The following is a 10,681-nucleotide window of genomic DNA, read 5'->3' on the forward strand; positions in this document are numbered from 1 at the left end:
TATCTTCTAATAATAATCCGAACTTTTATTTTTGTTTTAAATAATAGTCTCAAAAGAGATCAACAAAAATAAAAGTTGGATTATTTTAAAAATATACCTATATAAGTTGGGATTATTAAAAAATAATCAAAAATTGAGATTATTTAAAGAAAATCGGTCAAAGTTGGGGTTATTAGAATCAAATTTTCCTAATTTATATTATTTTTTTTTGCTTTTTTCCCCAATCTCCTTCTTCCTCCCGTCCTCCTTCTTCCTCCCGTCCTCCTTCTTCCTCATATCTCCATTAACAATCAACCCAACTCCATCATCTTCCTTCGATCCCAACCCGCGACCCACCTCCATCTTCATCCCTCTTCTTCGTCCTCTTCCAACCATTTTCGTTTTAAGCAGTACTCCATTAAAGCTGTCAATTTTTCCTCTCGTGAACCACCATTTCCACCACCGTGTTTTCGGCGGCTTCGCCGCCAAATTAAACGAAAACCCTAATAAACAATGGAGAAATAAGTGTCATGGTTAACCCTAAAGGGTAGATGCATCCTGCACCTCCATTAGAGCTCCTGTTCGATTTCTTCATTGAACTTCTTGTTTATCCATGAAAGTTGTTCTTCGATTCTCCATTGAAGCTGCTCTGTTAATGCTAGAATTCATTTATTTATTTGAAAAAATTACAATATTACCCAACTTATTGACTGAAAATGACGAAATTACCCCTTTGAGATATAAAGAATGTTTTTCATATTGAGAAACTTGTATTTTCTCTACTTAAGTAACCACAATCAATTACTTCCTCTGTTTTTTTTAGATGTATCACTTTTCTAATTGCAGACTCCTAGACAATTTTTTAGAGTAAAGAGAGATAAAGAGAAAAAAATAAAATAAAAAAGGCCAATGTGATAGGAGAGAGATATAGATAATTTACTCCCTCTGTCCCTATTTTTTTGCCCCATTGCAAATAAAGGGGTCAAAGTTCAAAATTTTGAGCATAAATTCCCATTAATCAATAAGAGGTAATATAGTCATGTGAGGTTTTGTTGGATTTGTCTCACTATATATTTAATTAATATCAAGTTTTTATAATTTTTACACGTATAGAAATAAAGTTATTAACGTTACAAGACATGTTTTGGAGACTGTGCAAAGTCCAATGGGGCAAAAAAATAGGGACGGAGGGATATTAACTAAAAACGAAAGGGATGCATTTAAATTGAAACTTTTGTTTATAGAAAGTGATGCTTCCAATAAAAAATAAAGAAAATTAATTTACATGATGAACCGAAATAACCTTTATTTGACCCAATTTGTGTATCTAACTAATTTAATGATCGCACTACTATTTCTATAAAATTCAATTATCAATGCTATGAAACCGACTAAATGTTAACCAAATACATAACCAATATAAAAGACCTGTAGACAATAACACCATGAATTGAATGATAAAAATTAGAGTCCAATCAGATAACTAAAATCCGATTTTGACCCTTCTCTAACTTGTAGTTAGATCTTGTAAATTTTTTATTTTTTCCCAACTACTTGGGGGTGAGATGGAGGGATAGTCCTACGACTTCATTATATTTTTCTCAAATTTGAAATCCAAAATAAATTGTCATCCCTAATTACAAGCCGTTGCTAGCCGTAACACTTTACACATCAAAACCCAATACCCCGTACAAAAAATTGTCCCGCCAGACAGAAACCCAATTATAATAAAACGCCCAACCTAATTGACAAAAATAGTCCATCCATCATTCCATTATTTCTTGAATGAACCAAACTTAACACGTCTTCTTCCTTCTCCTAACCCCATATAAATCCCCTTAACCCCCTTTAACCACTCTTCCCAGAAAAACCACCTTCAACATCACCCAGAAAAAACCACTCCAACCACCCCAAAACCATCCTCAAAACCACCCCAAAACCACACATTTGGTCAAAAATGGGGCACTACAAACTTCCAAAGAGAATAATCCTAGTACGACACGGCGAAAGCCAAGGAAACATCGACACAAAAGCATACTCAGTAACACCCGATCACAGCATCCCTCTTACTCCAGACGGGATTGCCCAAGCTCGCGAAGCTGGTAACTCAATCCGTCGTTTACTCGACACTTCTTCTTTCTCCGCTGATGCCGCCGCCGCTTGGAGAGTGTATTTCTATGTGTCCCCTTATGAACGGACTAGATCCACTCTTCGGGAGATCGGACGGTCGTTTCCTAGGAGAAGGGTGATTGGGGTGAGAGAAGAGTGTAGAATTAGAGAGCAGGATTTTGGGAATTTTCAAGTTGAGGAGAGAATGATGGCTATTAAACAAACTAGAGAGAAATTTGGGAGGTTTTTTTATCGTTTTCCTGAAGGTGAATCTGCTGCTGATGTTTATGATCGTATTTCAAGTTAGTTCTTCTCTCTCTTTCTCTTCTCTGATTTTTAGTGTTTTGTTTTATTTGGGTGTTTTTCTTTCATGGGTATTTAATTTGAATGCTTATTTTTCTGGGGTTTTAGGGATATGTAGCACATGTTTTGATGATGATTGTATTAAGTGATAAAGTACATTAATAGTTGGTTTTTACTAGTTTGTGATCATTTATAGTTTTAGCGTACTATTTAAGAATGCAGGTCGAATTCCGTCTATATCATTGCTCTTTGTGGTTTTGGCTTCATTGTTAATGGTGGGGTTTAAAGTAAAATTTGTAGCTAGCTCATATGATTTGAAGATTTTGATTTTGGGATTTGATACTATTTGTTGGAAATGGGTGATGAAAGTTTTGGAGATTCATTGTTCTTGGAGAATTTGCAGTAATGTTTGTTGAGGCTTTGCTTCCAAAACTAGTCACCTTGATCTTGTCATACTTTTGTCTTATTCATTGGTATTGGGTGGAATTGTGAGCGTTGTTTGATGTGATTTGCAGGAGATTAAGACTTTGGATTGTTTTTGTTGTATTTAATTCTGGGGTTGAGATTTCTATCTGAAAAGTCAACGAGTATTTATGTTGGGAAAAAGTCAACGAAGTTAAGGAATTTTTATGTGTTGAAGATTACTTATTATGCTATTGGGAAAAATTATATTCATATTAAAGAGTAGTGTGGTTTCTTATCTGGGTGAATTGGATCATACGACCTGCAGTTTACCAGATTTGGTATAATTTATGAGTTATGACCATGTTAAGGAAATCTCTGGGTGAGATAGTGCATTTGAGTATTTGACGAGTTGGTTACACATCTACTCTCTCTGCTTCTATTAAAAATTGATGAAATTTGAAGGAATCTTTTAGTTTTTGTATTAGTGAAGAATTGTCTTGCGAGTGGCTATTGAATATCAAAAACAAACGAGGAATGTCGTGAAGATTGACGGATTCTTTTTATATTTTATCAATAACTAGGGATTCGTTTGACATTGCTGTGGTTTTCTGTTTTTTGGTTTTTTGTTTTTCAAAAATATATGATATATATCATATAATGAATAAAAATTAGTCAAACTTATTAAAATCATGATAATTTTGAAAACTGACAACTGAAAAATGGAAACACCTTTTTCTTATTTCTTATTTTTGTTTTTAGTTTTAAAAAAAAAAAAAAAAAATTGAAAACAAATACAATGCCAAACACACCCTAGGTAAATTCTTTTGTAGATTCCCGAGCATTCTGCCGAACAATGAACATAGTCGACTAACCAAGAGAAAAACCATATAATGCATAGAAATATTCCACTTTGAAGGAAATGTGGACAATTCCCATATGTTTGAATATGATAATTTGGATCAATTCAATGGAAAGAAAGAGATAGATTCACTACTTTTTTGGAAATGACTTTAGAGAGAGGGAATTCCTTCCAATATTGGATAGAATTGGAAGGAAAATGCTAGGTTAGTTATTCCATCCCCTCTCCTTCTTTTCCCTTTCATTCCACAATAGTCAATTAGTTTTCCAAAGAAAGTGCTGAAGTATCATGTTATACATGTGAAATTATGTAAAATAATTGGTCTTTTGAGCTTGAATGGCAATACAATAGTAATAATCCCTGGAAAAGGTATAGATTATGTGCCTTTGAGTGAGGCATCTAGTAGATTGTTTCTGGATTTCTGCATACTTGTACTCTTCACTTAAACTCAAGTACCCGGATTGGATTGTTGATACTTCAACATTGGTATAGACACTTTGACACTTCATTCTTGGCCAGAATCAGGAATATATTCACAAATTAGCCAAACTGGCACTTGAACACATACATAAGTACCCAAGTTCGAGTTGCATAGATCACTTCATATGGATCCATATATGGACTCTGAGTGCATTTATTTATGGAGTCTTACTATGTGTGGCTAGAGGTACTAATTTATTTCTCTACTTTTAATTTTTTATTTTCATATTTTTTGATGCTTTTTTTGGCTAACTAAGAATCAAGATGTGAACCATTAGTTTTTCACTATGATGAAGTAGAATAATTCATTGGTGCTGCTTGCGTTTGGAATGCCTTATGGTCGGAGGATGGGTAAACAATCTAACAATTACAACTCTCGAGGAGAACTCTGGAGTTGGAAAGAGTCCAATCAGTAGTACTCCTTACTTGATAGTGTTAATCATATTTCTACTTGATGACAACTTCACCTTCTCTTGCTCTTTCTGCTTATAATATACAAATCCTTTTTCTTATCAGTATACGCTGTAATTATAGTGGCGGTAATAAGTTTATATCTTTGTGAAGAACTTTCTACAATATGCTACTCTAGACTCAGTTTGTATCAAGACTTTGTGCTTGCCATCCTTTGTACTCAGATTAAAAAGTACCATGAGAGAATATTTTTTTCCCGCATGGCAATGCAAAAAGAATTTGAGAACTCAAAGCTGTGTCAGATGGCTGCTTGGTTAAAAAATAAATCTCTTCAGAGCATGGCTCTGATCAAGTTTGAAGTGTCCCTGCTGTTCTTGGTGCCAACGTAAAGCCAATTTGCTATTATATATAACCCTGTTATTCTATGATTCTAGCTCTTCCGTGTCTCAAGTCTTGAAAATATTTGGTCGACCAACTCCACCCCTTTACTTCATACTGCAGTTTCTTTTATTTAATTGGCTAACCTTGTTATATATAAACCATCACATTCTATGGATTTAGTATTTATATATTCTGTATTTAATATTTTCATTTACATTTAGTTCATTCATTGACTTTGACAAAGAAGGGTTGTGCTAAGTTGGTATTCACTTATCATCTGCATTAAAACATTGAGGGTATCCTGGAGGTAATAGTAACAATTTCCTCTAATGAGCTCACTGTCTAGTCTAAACTAGGAAAGATTTTTTTCCCCTTGTTTTGCTGGTGTGGTGGGTGGGGAAATGTGGGGAGCAGGGTAGTTGTTATCTGTAGACCATTGTGCTACACTCGCCTTCCCTCGGAAGGTAGCCTTATTAGTGAATACAGGCATTTGGAAACAGTGTTAGCGTTGTTGTACTTTACTTTTGCCAAGGGATTAAGACTATTCTTATTAACCAATCTGGGATCCTTTGCTTTGACTTTTCGATCTGCAAACACGAGTTTTATTTTGGTGGTTTGAGAAGCAAGAAAGCCTTATGAGCACTAGTAATTGCTTTAAGCTTTTTAATTCTCAGTCTCCCACCATTGTGGTCTTGTGTATTGATCGGTTTGTCTTTTTTAAAAATATGCTTCAATCTTTCCTGCTTGTATGCTGCTTCATGAAAGTCTCGGGTTTAATTTTACTTTATACTTTTAATATTTTTTGGTGTATGGATTTGTGTGACTGTGGATAGTTTTTGCTTATCTGGAAACCCTTACTTTGCTGGATTAGAATTTCTTTTGGCAAATTAAATCAATTTGTTGCAAATTACTTCGTATACGAGTTGTTCCCTCTAAACTTCCAAAATTGTCATGCTTCTGTTTTCAGTTGATTTTGTTATTATCAAGCATTTGGTATCATATAACTGAGCTTTAAGCAAATTGCAGGTTTCATGGAGTCATTATGGAGGGACATAGACATGCACCGACTTCAGCATGACCCTGACCATGAACTTAACCTTGTAATTGTAACACATGGTTTATTATCACGTGTATTTTTGATGAAGTGGTTCAAGTGGACAGTTGAACAGTTTGAGTACCTTAATAATCCAGGCAACAGTGAATATCGAGTGATGGAGTTAGGTGAGGGGGGAGAGTACAGCCTGGCTATCAACCACTCAGAGGAAGAGTTACTGGAATGGGGGCTCTCTCCTGAGATGGTAGCTGACCAGAAGTGGAGGGCCTGCGCTAAGAGGGGTGAATGGAATGAAAAATGCACTTGGTACCTTGATAGCTTCTTTGATCATCTAGAAGACTCAGACCATAGTGCAGAGGACGATTCCAGCCCTTATGCTGGGAAAGATGGTCGCACTGGTGAACTAAAAGAGAGTTGCAATAATCATGTTGAAGATGAAGAACACAAACCTATCAATTGGTGATCTATTCCTTTACTATGCTTTGTACAGGCAGGTGCTTCATTGGTTGCAGATTCTTTTATTCAACTATAAGATATAATCTCATACAACCTGCTTACCATGTATACTAAATTACTAATTGAATGGGGTTAAATTCGGATATTGTCGTCCTTTATTTATCCCTTAATTGTATTCTTTTGTAACAATTTGCTTCTTCTGTGTTTAGATTTTATTTAAACATTTATTGTGTAATGTCTTTCTCATTGTTGGAGACTGAATTTTGAAGAAAGAGAATTTGAACATACATTCTCATTGACATATGCATTCAAAGAATCTTTTTTTTGACAAGCTTATGCAATCGAGATTTTGTGGCAAACCACTCATTCTAAAAAAAATTGTAAGAAACTACCTTATGAAATACTAAATGTTGTAAGAAAACTACCCTTTGTCGGATTTTTCCCATTGACTAAGTTATTTGGCGTTGATCCAAGCATGTGCTTGTCATGTAACTTTGAAATCCTCATTTCTCGGCCTTTTGTTTTGTAAAGAATTCGGTTTTGAAATTAAGCAAAAACAAAAAACGCCAAATAACAACAAAATCAACACAAGCAATTTATGGGTAACTTCTCAAACACAATCAACAATTGTATTTAAGCTTCAAAACCACATGTACAAACACTCTTTATGAGCTCACAAGCTCTCTATATTTGCACTCACAAGCTACTTACTGCAACTACTCACTCTCTTGTGTTTTCTCTCAAAACATTAGAGTAAGTTGTTCTCACTCTTCTACTTGTGCTACTTCTACAAGTAACATGCTATGGCTTATATAACACACTACCTATTGCTTGCTTTATTCTACAAGCTTTGACAGTTGGGAAGATATTACAATACTTTCCACTTAAACAAAAAAAACAGAAAACACGTGAGCAACACCCTTCAAGTGTTGATAGTGGGTCTTGAACTCTACATGTTTCTCTTTTCAAACCCTAATTTCATTTTACCAACCATAATTTTTGCAAATTAAATAATTGACAAGGGGTTTTAACTAAAAAAAAAACTAAATTGAAGAATTTCAGCTGGATTGTTAAATAGGAAGATTAAAGAGATGCAATGAGAGGGAGCTAAGGGGGCGATTGAAATTGTGCGAGAAAAGGGGGAGTAAGGGTGAAAAGGATATGAAATGGAGCATTAAAAGTCATGTGACAAGCACAGGCTTGAACATTGGATAATTTAGTCAATGGAGAAATCCATTGGAGGATATCATCTTACAACATTTAGAATTTGTTTTTAATGAAATAATATATAATATATTAATTGCTATTATTAAATCACATTATATATACATGAAAGCTCGCCTCTGAAAGACTTAGGTTGAGATACAAAACACATAACTGGTCTTAGCATAGCTAGACAATTGAAGTTTGTAAGCAACTTTTCCATCAATAGCTACTTATCACGGGTCATCTCCCTTGCCAACCATGGGCATCATTTGGGTCACTAGGTAACAGGGCATAATCGTGGCTAGGGGGCTTGCCTTTGGTGCCCAGCTGAGCACTTCCCCCTGTAGAGCTTTATTTAGCACAGGTACTGATATCCTAGTGAACACCCAAGTGATAGTGGCACAATAATGGGTCATTTGGACGGGCTAATGGGCTCAAATTAGGGGGTCCACCATATTTTAGGCCAAGGAAGACCATGGTGGTGTCGGTTTTCCAAGAGGAGGTCCTGAAGTATGAGTTTGGGCAGCAAGGAGTCCGAAAAATGCGGGAAGCTTCAAGAAGGTTCCAGGCTTCTCTAAAGGGTTCTTTTAAGGGAATATTCTAGAGGGGATGTCTCTAAAATATTCAAGGATCATCTTGTACATAATAGAAGTCTTCTAGGTTCTTCTTTGTAGGTACATATGAGTGTAATGTTCAAGGGTGGTCTTGGGCATTCTAGACTTATAAAGTGTGATACTTACTCACTATTACTTATGTTTATTATTATAAATTATTTTTGACATCTTGTTTTAGCGGTTGTTACCGAATATTTTCAACAAATTCTTTTCAATATGTTTTATATAACAATGTTTTTTTACCACTTTTTAAATTAAAAAAAAAAAAAATCATTATTACATGACATTTTTTAATCATCAATGGACAAAGTATTGCGAAAATCTCTTCATTCTTTGTACTATATTATACTCTTATAATAACAATCTTGCAAATTTTTAGTAAAAATTAAAAATCAAATTTAAATTCGAACGTTTTTACTATGAAATTAAAACAGGCCCAAATAAGCCCAAATTCTCATAAATCATTGTTATTATACGTATTATCTTTCGCATATATATAATAAGAATAAAGACTTAATTAACCCTAATTTGATTTCTTTTTGCTTTGGTGCCGACATACAACAATTTAAAGTTTTAAATTTGTTCAAGGAAAAGAAAAAAAAAGCCAGAAAACTATGGAGATTTATAGGTTGGAAATCTCGATTCCTTCCACTTTTATGCTCTATTTGATGGATTTAATAAGATAAGGGGATAAAGTACCAATTGATTTGTTAAACCACTCATTTCTTCACATGATTTTTGGGCACAAAACTCCAATTCTTCATCTACAAAATTTCTCCAGTAATTTCTTAGAATTTATTATCAATTTTATTTGCATTAATCTTTTGTTCAAATTGATTTCTTTTTTATTTATAATATTCAATTTTTTTTTTCAGAAACTGAAAGTTTTTGATGAGGAGATGAAATATGGTGGATTTCACAAGGAAGTTTTCTGACAATTTGATAACTATTGAAAAAGTAATTTAAGTGAGATCAAGGAAAGTAGACAAAAGTTTGAACTTTAGGCAATGTTATCTTGAAAATTGTGTATCAATGAATGTATGTCCCTTCACGGAATAAACAAGGTATTTATAGTGACATATGGGAGTGTTTACTGCTAAAGGTTAACCTAAAATGTATTATTCTGATTGGATAATCATTGTGAAAAGGACATGTGTCATTATAGGCCATTTCATTGTGGCTAGTTTCAATTGGGTTTTATGTTTTTTTACGAACACGCCCTTGGAAATATAGTATAGTATGGCAAGTATGCTGCCACATGTCCTACTATAACTTGCCAATTTGGCTAAAATGTATTAATTAGTGATTGAGTCACGTGGCAGGCCGAGTAACTTTAAACATAACCATTTACTTGCGTTCATTTTTTTTAATAAACAATTTGCGTGCATTCTTGTTAGCCCCTTAATCTTAGTTTGTTGATTCCTTAGTCAAGCTATTATCTTACTCATGAGAGCTATACTTGACATTGCACAGATAGTCCCATGATTACATGTTTGAGACTATGAAAGTGACTTCAGACGTGTTTGGTAGTAAATTTTGAGTAGCTTAACTAATTTGAGTGTTTAGTGGTGGAAGTAGCTTTTGTCAGACGCTAATATTATTAGCTTTTGAAAGTTAGAGGTAGTTATTGGTTTTTTTTTTACCAAAGCTACAACTAATCAACTAACAACCACTACTTTACCAAACAGTCATACTTAATTATTGATAGGCCTTCATCGAGCCTACCAATGATAAAAACCTAACTTGGTCTCTCTAATGGGTAGAAAGGGCAAGTAAGGGTCGATCCCATAAAGACTAAGAGGAGCACTAACATATATCAATTTGTGATAAGTTAAGTTAAGTCAAGTGTTTTTTTTGGATTAAGAGTTATAAAGAAAAATTATAAACGACAAGACATAGCAATTTGGGGATAAATTAAGGGAAGTCATCTAAAACACCCAACTACTCTATCAAGCTAGAGGGATTACTTGAATCATGAATACAACCTACTCTCGTGGTTACAAAACATAAAACAAGTGTTAAAATATAATCACGACGATATGAACATTCCCTTGACTAGAAATTCCTATTCTCATGGCATTTCAAGTCAATTAAGCATAAGGGAGCTAACTCAAGTTCATCTCTCTATCCTTTGTTGAGAAAGCTTAGATAAATAGCTCTAGCAATGACCACTTACAAGAACTAACAATAAAACCACTTAATAAGCTTAACCAATTAACATCCCACATTAGCTAAGTCAACACATGCAAACAAGTATTTGTGAATTCATCTATGGTTTCAACCATCCCAAGTAAAAGAACTACTTACAAATCATAATAAATTGCAAAACTAAAGGAATTAAAAACTAATTAAGAACATGAAATCAAACACTAATCTAACATAAACAAGTAATTAAGGATGAAAAGATACAAAAATAAGTAAATC

The 10,681-nt window shown here is 34.1% G+C and overlaps 1 protein-coding gene across 1 annotated transcript; it reads left to right on the top strand.

Annotated features, from left to right (window-relative positions):
* Window positions 1-1,534: 1,534 nt before the first annotated feature.
* LOC110736946 (phosphoglycerate mutase-like protein AT74H) lies at window positions 1,535-6,732 on the top strand. The gene is made up of 2 exons (XM_021917284.1): window positions 1,535-2,390; window positions 5,954-6,732. Exons 1-2 carry the CDS (start codon window positions 1,937-1,939, stop codon window positions 6,442-6,444), a joined length of 945 nt encoding a protein of 314 aa, XP_021772976.1. The 5' UTR covers window positions 1,535-1,936; the 3' UTR covers window positions 6,445-6,732.
* The last annotated feature ends 3,949 nt before the right edge of the window (window positions 6,733-10,681 follow it).

This window comes from Chenopodium quinoa, unplaced genomic scaffold (assembly GCF_001683475.1).
Source record: "Chenopodium quinoa cultivar QQ74 unplaced genomic scaffold, ASM168347v1, whole genome shotgun sequence".
Taxonomy (NCBI): Eukaryota; Viridiplantae; Streptophyta; class Magnoliopsida; order Caryophyllales; family Amaranthaceae; genus Chenopodium; species Chenopodium quinoa.

Bases quoted from the DNA above. Each gene is read 5' to 3' on its own strand.
- LOC110736946 (XM_021917284.1), top strand. From the start codon at position 1,937: ATGGGGCACTACAAACTTCCAAAGAGAATAATCCTAGTACGACACGGC. The intron at 2,391-5,953 runs GTTAGTTCTTCT...AGCAAATTGCAG, and splicing joins TGTTTATGATCGTATTTCAA to GTTTCATGGAGTCATTATGG.